Raw genomic sequence first — 13077 nt, 5'->3', positions numbered from 1 at the left:
CAACGCAAGAATACAAGTAACCACTGTCATAGGAGGGGATAGTTCAAGTCAACACTTGCACACTTTTCTAGGAAGGAACATTGAATGTGATGAGCGCATAGCAGCCATATCCAGCTCCAGGCACTATTCTAGTTCCGGTAGTATTCCGCCCAGCAACGATCTCTCTCCATTTGAACCCTCGTTTTAATCAACTCGACCTTGACTTCTGGTCCTCATGATTCAGTGGTAGCCAGATTCTACACAAGCTTCCACCACCAATTCCATGTCACCAGCAGATGATCATGCCTCCAACCCTACATGCCATCGTCAAAAGGGTATGGTGGGTGCTCGTCCCAGTTACGCTCATCCGCTTCAGATGAATCAAAGGTTGTTTTCAATGCCATCCTCCCGTTGTCAGTGTACTTTGGGACTCCGACGATTATCGCGCAAAGGGAGTAAGCAAGATCAGTGCTGGGCTCATTTCCATACTGCCTAGAGTTAGAAATACTACCAACAATGCAGGGGGTCATCAGATTCCGGGGTGTAGGTAGGGAATCAAACTCACAGTCATGTAAGTAAACGCTGCTTGCGCGGTGCCTTCGTCGGCTTCGTTCAGCCAGACGACATCTTCTATGGCAAGCTTCTCGAGGCCCCAGCCCGTGTTTAGAAGGTCCTTCCAATCCTCCTCCTCGTCGATAGTCCAGTTGTACTTATCTAGGGGAAACTCAGTGCCAATATGGCGGGGCTTGGCACGGCTTTCATAGGGATCGGTGATCAAGACTGGTCGCAAGCATACGCCACACCCGAGGCGTTGAAAGGCTTGCCAAACGTTCATGTCAACACCTTTCAAGGTATCGGTCAAACATGCCTGTGCAAAAGTGTGAGGATAGGTGTGGGTGGTGTAGAAGCCAAGGTAGCCGCCTGGAAAGAGTCAGAGATCATAGCTACGAGATGAAGACGGAGATAGGGACAGATATTTACCGTCTGGCAAGAACTCCTTGTCGCTAATGAGTTCTTCAAGGTGCCCAAAAAGAGGCGTGTGGTCAATGGTAAGGGCATTGGGATGGTTTGACAACTGGCCATCTCCCCGAGTAACATACAGGTTGTACGTGAGGGTGATGCGGTGGCCGGAGGTTACTTCGAGAACCTCATGTTCGCAGTCGCTGTAGAATGCAGCCCATTGAATCTGGGGCCCTTCGGAATCCATATTGTCCCAGTCAAAGTGCATGAGTTGATCTTCCTGACGGATTTCCAAGGCACCTCCCTTGTGTTGCGCAGGCAAACAAACCACCAGTGATCCGATCTGAGAACGGGAGCGAGGAGTATCGACATGGGAGCTGAAGTGACCAGATGGCCCAGTATAAACCTTGGCTAAGGTTAGCTGAGTTATCGCAGAAGTTGGTTAGCGGGGACAGACATTGAGTTTGTACAGTTCAGCCTTGAGAGTCCTCTGTTTCTCTGAAAGCGGATTTGGGAGGAGGAGCTGAGACACGACACTGACTATGCCCGAGGTATAGGGACAAAAGCTAGTGGTGAAACGGTAAGGGTCCATCTTGGAAGCTTTGCGGTAGCTCTCGTCGTATACATGTTCTCCTCCGCGACCAAACGCTGCGGGCTCCATATCAGCAAGCAGGCGATCGAGGTTGTCCGCGCTAGACTCCTCGATAGGGAAATTCAACTTGCAATGGGCGGCGGGAGTCATCGAATCTCGAGGGTCCCATCGCAGGGTGACTGGGGGGTGAGGGGGTGCTGACGGAGCAGTGCCTGAGCTCAAGCTTGAGGCACGGTCGGAGGCTGAACTGGACGGGAGTTCTTCGTTTGCAGATGGCTCTCTCTTTGGTGCATCGACCTCTGGAGCACCAGCAATGATTGGTATCGCCCCACCACAGGCGAAGAGAGCGTCTTTGCAGTGTGATTCGAGCCACTGCTGAAGCTGGCCGAGAGAACCGCCATCTTGATGGTCGCTGCCAGTATTGTCGTGGGGCGTACTCTGGCTATAATCTTGACTCCCACTCTCGCTCTCGCTCTCGTATTCTTCATCGTTAAGAGACCATCCGACAGGATGCTTGCGTTGTTCACCGGTTGGCGAGAGGGGCGCGCTTTCACGGTGTTGGTCCGGACCCGGAGATTGTGAAACTACGTCAGGCACATCCGCCTCGGGAGTGCGCAGGGCAAGGCCAATTGAGTTAGAAGGAGAATCCGACGCCATGATCGAGATAGTATGATATCTGTCGGGTCTCGATAGATGAAGAAGGGGTAGAAAAAAAGGGTTGAGTGGAAAGGAGCAAGATGCAGTAATCTGACCGTGAAGTTGTTGATGCGAGTGCCTCAGGCAGAGGGGCATGCCGTGCGACAGCACAGATGCCAATTCTATTGGACGTTTGGTGGAGCTCTTCCAGGCACCAGCCAAGGTGCTCAGGCTGTCATTCACCCCTGCTCGCAATTCGCTTGCGTTGGCATTCTTGGCGGACATCAATGAATAGGCACCAGGCCCGTCAAGACAGTAATCACCAACAACACAACTCCTCTGTTCGCGATAAGCATAGTACTTTAGATAATTCAAGGTTTTTACACAGTCGCGTAAAGCATTGAGGGTGTCGTTCCTTTTCTTGAGCGAAATGCCTGGTCTAAATTGTTAACCCGGTCATCTGCAGCAGCTACATCCTGGGCGAGCTTCACTAAACATGAGGCTTACGGCTATAAGAAATTGGTGCTAATTCCATAGAACTGGTATCGAGAAAATACACTACCAACGGACTGCGTTAGTCTCAAGCTACCCACGCCATAGTTCGCAGCTCTATATCAGATAGTAGTGGGACTCTCTATCTACCCCGATCCACTAACAACAACAGGTCAGGTTGGGAAGACGACTAGGTAAGGTAACATTGCAAGGTAACTCTCGTACATGTTGAGATCGTCGTCGAGGCCACGTTGATAACGTAGCTGTCGCCGGAACCCTAGCACATACGACCATAGCTCGTAGAGAATACGGGGTCCCGTCTGCTCCCCCAGAGTCAAGCTGCGAAGCGCCGGATTAGTAGTTGGGTCGGTGACGACCAGTGAATCCCCGGTGTTGTATGTTTCTTTTGCTTCATTATCTTTTTTGCCATTCGTGATATCTGTGCTCTTTTGTGGGCGGTTGGTCTCCCAAAATTGGCAACCTCATGTGGCACTTGACAGGACTCTGCCAGAACAATATTTTCTTTCCCCTCTAATATTATGGCTTCCTGACACTCATTTTCTTTTTGTAAATTTGTTATTAACCAAGGAAGACCCATCAGCTGCGTAGTGGCTGTCGTCTCATCTCCTAATTAATCCCACCATTCAACCACCATCGTCCCTCAATCCTTCACCACGCCCAACTAGTAGAGCCATCCCAAGCCCAAAGAAACCAAGGGATGTAGTAATAAATGTCGCTGTCGTAAATGTAAGAGCCTTTTGAGCAGATCTCATAATCCCAACAACCGCCGTCTGTGGCGCAATTCATTTCCTCCCCAGGGCCCGTGACCGAGGAAGTAGAGGAGGTCGTAGAGGTCGTAGAAGGTTCAGGTTTTGTTGTTGTGGTGAGCGGGGCCGTAGACTTGCTCAACAGAGAAGCAGGGAGAGATATCTCGATGGAGACTGAAGTGTTCAATGTGGTGGATGGGTCAAGTGGGTAGCAGTCTTTGGCATTGGCATGGACAGCACCAATGGCGATAAAGGCAAGGACGAATTGGAGCAGCTTAGGTGAAACCATTTTAACTAGTGATAGTGAGCGGGTGAGTGTAGAACTCTGGGAAGTGTGGAGAGTCGCCTGTCGAGGTCCGCGATCTCTCTAAGAACCTCTCCTCCCCCTGACCTTTCATTTTTTTTTGGTCATATCATCAGTGGACCAACACGAGTCCATGCAAGATTCAGCCCATTAAAACACCAAAACAGCCAACAAGATGTCTGGGCCCATAAACAGCGAGGAGCCAGGGTCTCTGGCCTGATGTTCAATGCCAAGTTTGTTGGTGAGGAAGCTTTGATGCCCTGAAAGTCAATGAACAACCAGGTGTCAGACCCGGACCAGGCTCACCATATCAAGACCGGACTTCGGATTCGAATCATCTTACACATGGCGAGTGCAGACCGTCTTCCATAGATTACAAAAGAACGGCTTACAGGACGAGATATGCTCTGTGTGCTCGGTGGAACTTGTCAGACTAGATGAACTATATGGGTGCTCTGGTCTGCAAAATATCCCCGAGCTCCTTGGCCGTTGTCAATAGCTCCCATACCTACCCGAGAGAATCCGCCAGTCTTGAAATTTTCGGCAATGATAAGAAAGTAATCCTTTGTTGCAAATATCCAGTTTCCCTCCGAGTTCCATCCTGACCAGTATGGGACTTGAGCGACGAGGAGGAGAAACATATTTTTGTCCATATATTTCTCTGTCCAGCTTGAGGAATCCCACCAAATTTCCTTGGTGGTTGTTGGAATCGAGCTGAACGGAATCACTATGCCAGAGACGTCCAGTTTTGCATACTTGACCTTTGAAGTAAGCTCTTTGCCTTCCCATTTAACATCCACGCAGTCAACTTTCATCGCCATCTCGATTGTCCTTGGAGGCCGAAAACATCCCCGGTGCTCGGTGTCGAACGTAATGGGTCCATCAAATCCCATCCAAGACCAAGAGGGGATCGACTTGAGCTCAACGGCTTGAATGCGGCCACTGGGCTCACGACCTCTCCAAAGCAAGCCGGCATGAAAATCCCCTTCCCACAACCCTAGTCGGGGGGCATCATGACGATGAGTATTCTTATCATAGAGGAGATTCCTGAAGCGTGTCGTGGCTCCAGCAAGGGCAAGCGTTTTGTCCTTGGCTTTGGATAGTAACCTGCCGGAGTAGCCTTGGACGATATCGTCCCAATCTTCGTATACACCTCGTGCGGGGTACAGTGGTTTTGGTACGAATGACCGTCTAATCCTATTTTTGCTCAGGACGACCAGGCCGTCCTCACTAGCAACTTGGCTCTTGCATTCCCAGATCAACTGCTTCTTGCAAAAATGGATCATCCTTTGAGAGAAGATGCGTTCTTGGAGCACCCATCCTCGTTGATTCAGCGGCGCCGAGTTGATCTCGTTTTCCAAGTCCGTCTGTATAGATTCGAGAAATGCGTAACCTGTCGATTCCCAGTGTTTGAACCGGGAGGCGCTGAACTTTCAGCGAAGATTGCTCGGATAAAGCATGCCTCCTTCACAGTCGACTGAGTCTGTCGCTGCAAGAGTAATTTTGGCATGCCCATAGTAGTCGGCAATCTTGCTAGCCTCCGATTCAAAGTCACCGCCGTCGCCTTGTATGATGCAGAGGGCGTCGATCCACAAGTAGGGTATGCGGAGCCCCCTCGTGATAGCGATTGCATCTGTGAATGTTTTGTGCGCGGTTTCCCCCTCGAGCCGGAGAGATTTCTCTCGGTCCTCAAGATTGTTTGGAGTTGTTTTGGTGGTTAAAATGTCGTTGCCTGAAGAGTCTCTTCCCCAGCAGTAGCTCAAGGCAGTGTAGCGCCCCCATTCACGCTCGCTTGGTTCATATAGAACCATCGATTCCACATTGATGACTCTTTTGGGCAGTTGTGATTCTGAGTCAAACTCGCAAGTTTCATGAGATTTGCCACACTCTGCCAACTAGCCTCTGATCCTGTTGAGTCTTTCATCGAGATTAGACTCATGCTGTGTCCAGATGGCTCTATTCTGAATCCCTTTCCAGTCTGCACGAACAATGTCAGAGTATGCTGTAAATTTGAATATCATTAAAGTGCTTACAAGGGGTTCCTTCATAAATAAGTCCCACGGCTCTCCCCTGTCGGCGATTTCCGGAGCCACCAGCGCTTGGTTGTAGAAACCGGAACGGTACTTGTTCTGAGAAACGAGGATGAAATGGCAAGCATGGCGGTTCCTTTCAGGGCTTCTCTAAATTCTTGGGACCATCCCGGAGCCACAAAGGTCTGATCAGGTTGCTCAATGACTGTTTCGGCTCCTTCCATGGCCCTGCAAAATACTCGACATAGCGGGCATCTGGTGGAATTTGTGAGCTTCTCAATTGATAAATGATGAGCCCGCTTCCCCAAGTCTCGATGCCATAACACGTCGTTACACCGGCTGCATAACCTTTCGGCAGCTGGGACGTCGGCCACGCTGTCCACCATGCTATCTTATCGCTGATGATGTTTGTGTCCGCGGAAATTCTGGTTGCTGCGTTCACAGATATGCCCTAGGCACTCCAACGGGAGAAACACCACGAACATCTAATAACTAATGCCTGACAAGTGCATAAAGTTGAAATAATAACATGGAAAGGAGGCAAAATGAAGGGTGTGAGGCATTTTATCTCTATCCGCATGTCAGCACTCTCTAGCAAATAGAAGCTCACCACATGTTCAAGTTCCCAGATTACCACCAATGATCTGACTGGTCCTTCGCGTAAGCCTCATCTCAACAGCGTATGGATGCCATATAAGAAGATCACATCGGCCAGGATGGCATTATTCAATTTTGTATCCAATAAGCAGTACAAAGAGTCCAAACCACTTCCAACGTGCTTCAGTTGACAACGAGATAATGGTTTCCCTGCACCGAATCCTTGGGCATTGTCCACTCCTTGTACACCTTGTCAAGTCGACTCTTGAACATCTCCTCAACCTGTTTTCTCCTAATGTTTCCCTTCGTAGCAGTTCGTGGCAGCGTGCCTCGAGGAACGATCAGGATGAATCGTGCGTCGTCAATGCGCTCGTGCATGTATCTCCGTTTGTGGAAGGGATTGATCCTGAAAAGGATCTCGTTCTTGATCCTCCAAAGTCCTATTTCCTCGTCGTGCTCTTCAGGTCCGATTGATGCACCATCTCGAAGCTCGACAATCATTGAGGGAGAAGGTCGACCAGCACCGACGACAACGACCGCATCAATAAGGTCATCTCCACAGGTTTCCATGGCGTTTGCCTCGATTGAGCCTGTATCACAGCGTAGCGCCATTGCCATCTTGATCCAATCGTCGTTTCGCCCTTTAGCCACAAACTTCCCAGGTCTCACTTCCACAAAGAAATCCCCCGTATGGAACTTCCCGTCCTCGGAGCTCCGCAAGGAGATGTCCGGACAGTCAGCGGACTCAGGAACTACTACGAGTTCAAGCAGCCGCTCATCCATATGCGTGTCCTCCTCCAATGGCACATACTCATAGGTGGAACCAGATAGAGTCGTGAGATAGGCTGGGTTTGTGGTGTCTTCCGAAATCATCATGACGCCAACTTCAGTGGAACCAAAGACGTTGACGAGATGGAGACCTTGGCTGCAGGCCCATGCTTCATCTGTAGGATCCAGAGCTGAACCACCGTACATGATGTACTCCAACCCCTGTAAAGCTTTGAGCAAGGAGGCGTCTCGACGGGCTTCGTGGAGGACGTTGGACAAGAAGGCGGGAAACATGTTCAGCCTAGTCAGTCCGCATTGGTCGATTATCTGTCGGAGCTCGTCATTCGAGTATGGGATCTCGGTCGGGAGGACAAAGCAACTTCCACGGCAAATGGCGTCGATGAGTAGCATGGTGCTGCCAATGTGACTGAAGCTTCCACTACAGGCCTATCAGAACAGTGAACTCACTAGAACTTCAATGAGACTTACATGGAAACCTGGACCCGTTGCGGTCTCGTTGAAGGAAGTATCTCGTCGACACATGCCGTCTTGCTGATGACACAGTCGAACCACTTCGCCGTCAGTGGCACAAGCTTCGGGATACCGGACGTTGAGCCCGATGTATGATAAATCATGATGGTGTTCTCAGCTTCTGGTGACATATTCAGGTGAGGCAGTGGCAAGTGATCATAGTTGGAGGTGAGAATGTCCTCAGCAGGGTAAGCCTTCACGGGGCTGTCGGCGACAACTGATTGGAAGCCGGCATCGTGGATCAGAACCGCGGCCTGTGACTTCTTGAGTAGGTTGTAGACAACAGATGGATCTGTCATCTTCAGAGAGACGAGCTGTGGGATGAAGCCAGCTCGGTAGATGCCCCATATATGGAGGAGGTCCGTATAGGACGATCCTTTCAGCCTAAAACGACAGTTAGACAGACTCCAAAGCGGTGGCTTGCTATACCTACCATAGCCCAATAACAGATCGCTGTTGGATGCCTCTTTCCAGAAACTCGTTGGCCCAGTACCTGGCACAAGTCTCGATGTCCTTGGTGAAGTCAGTGAAGGTGATATCCTTCCAAGACAGTTCTGCCATCCCTTCGTTAGGGATTCTCAGTGCTGTCGCGGATGGATAGTCCCTTGTGCTAGCGTAGAGAGCAGCAAGAGGCGTTTGATAGGTAGTCATTTTGGTAGAATCGATTGAGAAGAAGATGCTTGCTTTCACAGTTCAGATCAGAGAATATCATCGAGGTGAAATGTTGTGATGAGCGTGTACTTATATGATTATTCGCCCCATAGCTCCAGGACGGGGCCTGTAGGTCGCCCCAGTTCTCCATCCCTATATCTCGGCCATACTGGAAGGCCACTCACTTTCCCGTGTCTGACTTGTCTGACATACGAAACTAATCGAGGCCCAGACCCATCTAGCACTGGTCATTGCCGTGTAAGCTCACGCAACACTCCATCTTGAGGAAATAACACGGCCTCAAACTCGATAATCCCCGAAAAACTCAAATATCTACCGAATCATCCGTGTCAATAACGGACATAACAAAGTTTACTCGGGATAACGGATAAAACGGCGTCCGTAGGGCACAGGGCTGACGGCGGTTTAAACCTTGCTCACGTAATTGTGTGGAAGGAAACTCTCGCGCTTGTCATGGAAGGAGGTGGTGATAGGGCGGAAGCTAGGAAGTCCCGGGAGGGGGTTGCTAAGCTTAGAAGAGGGGATGTGTTTTGTTCCGTTGAGTGGCGGTAAGTTTCGTAGGTATTTTTGTTGATCGACGAGTTATTCACGTGGATGGCATTACGTATGGTTTCATGAGTCAGAGACGCTTGCAATAGGCTCGACAAAAGTCCTGGCAGATCATATAAAATAGGGAGCCTTGCACTGTGTTGGCCTCTGGATTGCGGTAATGCGGTCGTCTTGTCCATTTCCATCACCGGTTTGGAATCAGATTCGGCAGATGCCCAATCCGTTCCGTCACTCCCACATAAAGATACACAGGTGAGTCTTGGTGGAACTATCGGGAGGGAGGCAAGTCCAACAAACGGGTGAACACGATTACACCGGATTGCTTTCTTACACGACATAAGAAATTAAGTCAACTCCTAGTGGTAGAATAGACCTTCGCATGCAGGCTCGTGTTACCGATATCATTGGTGGGAGAAGGATGGTGTATGTCTGGCTGACGTGAACACGAGCAAACTCGTAACACAAAGCTGCTCCGCCTCAAACAGACATCAAATGAAGGCCCTCTAAGAGGAGAGTCAATACCAGGACTGCATGGTCTAATAATATCCCAACGGGCGCAGACAATACCACCGCAACCACAGTCACCAGGGTTCGCCCAGAAGGGCTTCGAACGACAGTTCTACGATTCAGAACGCCGGCCGGGACAGACCAAACTCACCAATACCCAAGAATCGTCATAGGCAAGTGTTAGTATTAATTTTTCATTGCTTTGATCTCGACTCTGAGTCGAAAAATCAACAATCTACCCAGCAGTGTACAATATCCATTTTATCAGCCCCGGCTCATCGTGCTTCTTGGGTTTCTTATGCCTATGTCTTCCAGACTTCTTCTTCACCGGCCTATACTCCATCTCCCACTCTGGAACCCACCTTGGGCTCTCGCGCAGCATGGGCATATATGGATCGGGGTATAATGACATGAGAAACCTTCTGTCGCCGTCAGATAACACCGAGGCGTGGGGGACATACATCATCCCGTCTCGGGTGTCTTCTGGGGCGATGGGGTAATGCATGATGGACTCTGGGTCATAAGGGAGGGGCTTTGTACCTCGAACAAAGCTTCGGTCGTAGTTCTTATAGATCATGGCACATTTCCACCCCGTCTTTCTTTGGATTTCGCGGTAGTTCCAGACAGCTGGACAATCAGGGTGTTGATGTTCATGCACCATGCCCAGTGAGTGTCCAACTTCGTGTAAGATGTCAGCTTGCCTCAGGCGACGTCGCTGAGGGCCTGGTAGACCGGCGATGTGTCGGTACATGTTGAGCCACAAGGTTGTCCCATTCGGATTCTTCTCGGCTTCCGTTCCAAGACAGGAGCTTGACTGGGTACCGAAAGATATTCGGATATCAGAAGGCCCAAAATCGTTTGGTTTGAGAAACTCGAATTTTAACCGCATCGGAATGGTGTTGTAATGTGTATTCACAAGATTCGTGACAATTTCGCGATCGGAGGCACTCCCATTGAGAAATCGTACCCTCAGGCGACGTTTCTCGGGAGGCCAGACGAAAGAGCTCGGCGTTACCCCATTCAATATGTCGTTGGATACTGCGCCTTGTAACGTATCGGTAAATTCGCTATCGTTGCCGGAAGAGCCCTGTGTGCAGCCCCAGCCAACGCCGTAGTGGTTGCTAGTTGAACCCGACGCCTCAACTTGGAGGTGTGCGGGATCGCTGTTTTGTGCTGCCCCATGTTCAAACCCGTCGACTAGGTAATCCATAACATTCGCATTGTGTTGATAATGGTTATGGCTCCGCGGGGCATGGTACATGGCGATCAGGGTTGCTGGTGGCAATGTATTGTGGCGGGTTGAAATTGTGCTATGCGATGGAGCAGAGTTTGAAGGGAACAGGGAACACCCTCTCTTGTCATTTACGGGTCGATTACGGGGCGAAAAGTCCCTTGGCTTAAGATTCATCTCACATCTCAAGAGCCTTATTCACAGGTGTGGTGGTATTGCATCCTTGACAGCCAATAAGTGTCGTCAGTTTAAAACCAGGCGCAAGAACACACCAAACAGGCGTCGACACAGCCTCCGACCAAGCTCCTTTTGTCCGCACACGTCGACCTGCATGAGCAAATTACAATCACGAGCGCTGCTGGTCAGCCCACCTGTCGTTCGTCCCGTGCCGCCGGCTTGCGCTTCCGCCCAGTTACAGTGGTCTGTTGGAGTTGTCAGCAGCTCATCACCTATCATTTTCCTTGCCCTGATGTGACAAAAAGTGCATGCTTATTCTCCATGTGCGTTCGGGTCTGAGCGTCTTACCTCTGGTGATGAAATGTCTCAACTGAGGGAGCCCGCATACAGTGAAGAGTTCTGAATTTTCGCCCGGCAGATTAATATGCAGATGACCACCCACATTATTCCAGCGGTCGCCTTGGGCGCGTAGCTCCCCAAGTCCATGGCTGCCATGAACTGAATCACTGTCCGTATATTCGTAGCCATCGTTTCGATGAGGCTCCCCAAGCGCCGGCCTCATCCAGGCACCAGAAGATTCACCGCAACAGCCGTTCCAAATGGTTGGTTCACTCACCGACGAGAAGGCACAGCCCTACCAATATTCAAGAGCCCAGTCTCAGCATCTTGGTTGATAACTTGGCGAATAGTTTTGTCGGAAAGGCGATAAGGCTTGTTGGGCTCACACTACTCAATGCTACGACCGCACATGATGGCCAGTCGCTAAGCTTCATTGACCACCATCAATAGGCTGCGACTAACAATCAATACGAGCCCTATCAGTGAGCTCATAGGTATTGCAGATAGTAAATGTCGGTATGCGCTTATTATCAAATCACAATTTTACACGCGGCCAACAAAGAGTGGCGACCAGATAGCTATGCCAGAACCAAGAGCGAGACAGGAATAGTCCTTGTATATGATAACAACCCCAGCTCTGATAAACGTGGTTGATTGGTTTTTAACTCAGGTTCTTCTACCTTTCGGATATTAGTAAGTCATCCAGCCTGGGCAACTTGAGTGTTGATTCCGTACTTCAGGCGACCCAGCCCAGCCAGGACCAAGGTTCACAAAGATTCCGCACCCCACGAACAGAGGCAACCTTCTCGATATCTCATATTTGTCTCGGTAAAAAGTATTGACTCTAACCAGCTTGGGCCAAGTTTCCATTCCCACTCACCGGGGGAGAGACATACCAAGCCAGCGCCGGATATCGTGGAGATGAACCCATGGCACCGTCCGCCGGGAAAAGCGGAAGCTCTCTTGGCATATGATCTGATTGTGAATCGTTTTATATCCGGTTCTCAAGCCTGTCTGTCTTGACGGTGTCTCTGATTTTGGCCTGAGCAGAACATGCTCCTCCACGTTGCGCGAGGTGGCTGTGCCACAGGAAGGGGAGCCTAGGCGAATGACCAGCCATCAGTTACCCAGGACAACAGAATGGTATGCATTGAATGAATGATTCCGTTAAGGATCATATGAACTAACACAATCCGCTTATTCTGTCGTGCTACACAAGAGAAAAGAGGACAAGTCTATAAAAGAGGTGTGCTTAATGCGATAATGTAAACTTAGCTCACACCCTTTTCCACCAAATATATGGCAGGCCAAGAGTCCATACGTCATCAGAATGGCCCATAAAGCCTTCCCCATGATGAAGGTGATAAGGTCCTTAACGGAAACTCCATTACGAGCCACATCGGCCTCTCATTTGTTGGAGTCTACGCCGCAGACCTTGGTACCATGCCTCTCCACGTTTTCCTGCCGGCTGTCTATGTAGTATCACGAGCTCGTGTCCGCCGTTGTATATCCTTCTAAAATACTGGGCCAGGTCAGACAGGGCACATCATATTGGCATCAGCAAACCGAGCCGGGGGATGGATAAATGTCACCTTCTCAAACTGGTAGAGGCATGCGTGTCTTTCGCCCTGACGATCCATGGCCTCTTCAACTTTTTCTCACAAAAATAACCTCTTCGTATTCTCATGAAAAATCTGTTACTTGCTTCACGAGGCTGTTTGTATCTAGTTCTTTTCCCAGGTCGAGGTGGCATACTGCAGGTTTGTCATCATGCCTTCAGTGAAAGTCGATTTCCACGCAGGCTCACCAGTAACTTGACACTAATAACCACCTCGTTTGTGAGAGAGAATTGCGAAAGGCAGCAATCAATATACTAATTTCTGTTCTTATTCCGCTCAGTATATCTGGCTGCATGTACGCGACTTGGTGATCGGATCTAACCTCCC

General features: G+C 50.0%; 4 protein-coding genes across 4 annotated transcripts; all 4 read right to left on the bottom strand.

Annotated features, from left to right (window-relative positions):
* Positions 1 to 67: 67 nt before the first annotated feature.
* Positions 68 to 2237, bottom strand: NECHADRAFT_101141 (uncharacterized protein). Its single transcript, XM_003044348.1, has 4 exons — positions 1397 to 2237; positions 961 to 1360; positions 545 to 900; positions 68 to 467 (listed from the first exon to the last, which is right to left on the bottom strand). Exons 1-4 carry the CDS (start codon positions 2186 to 2188, stop codon positions 294 to 296), a joined length of 1722 nt encoding a protein of 573 aa, XP_003044394.1. The 5' UTR covers positions 2189 to 2237; the 3' UTR covers positions 68 to 293.
* Positions 2238 to 3328: 1091 nt separating this feature from the next.
* On the bottom strand, positions 3329 to 5541 carry NECHADRAFT_83075 (uncharacterized protein; the record flags this gene model as incomplete). Its single annotated transcript, XM_003044347.1, has 5 exons — positions 3329 to 3720; positions 4074 to 4093; positions 4123 to 4163; positions 4243 to 5097; positions 5209 to 5541. The coding sequence occupies 5 exons, from the start codon at positions 5539 to 5541 to the stop codon at positions 3329 to 3331; spliced, it is 1641 nt and encodes a 546-aa protein (XP_003044393.1).
* Positions 5542 to 6540: 999 nt separating this feature from the next.
* On the bottom strand, positions 6541 to 8307 carry NECHADRAFT_95150 (uncharacterized protein; the record flags this gene model as incomplete). The annotated part of the gene is made up of 3 exons (XM_003044346.1): positions 6541 to 7564; positions 7615 to 8040; positions 8090 to 8307. The coding sequence occupies 3 exons, from the start codon at positions 8305 to 8307 to the stop codon at positions 6541 to 6543; spliced, it is 1668 nt and encodes a 555-aa protein (XP_003044392.1).
* A 1312-nt stretch (positions 8308 to 9619) lies between these two features.
* Positions 9620 to 12484, bottom strand: NECHADRAFT_83073 (uncharacterized protein; the record flags this gene model as incomplete). Its single annotated transcript, XM_003044345.1, has 7 exons — positions 9620 to 10694; positions 10798 to 10837; positions 10888 to 11037; positions 11141 to 11290; positions 11409 to 11426; positions 12028 to 12231; positions 12412 to 12484. The coding sequence occupies 7 exons, from the start codon at positions 12482 to 12484 to the stop codon at positions 9620 to 9622; spliced, it is 1710 nt and encodes a 569-aa protein (XP_003044391.1).
* Between the last annotated feature and the right edge of the window lie 593 nt (positions 12485 to 13077).

This window comes from Fusarium vanettenii, assembly GCF_000151355.1.
Source record: "Fusarium vanettenii 77-13-4 chromosome 7 genomic scaffold NECHAsca_22_chr7_11_0, whole genome shotgun sequence".
NCBI classification, from domain to species: domain Eukaryota; kingdom Fungi; phylum Ascomycota; class Sordariomycetes; order Hypocreales; family Nectriaceae; genus Fusarium; species Fusarium vanettenii.
This window is presented reverse-complemented; position numbering and strand designations above follow the sequence as displayed.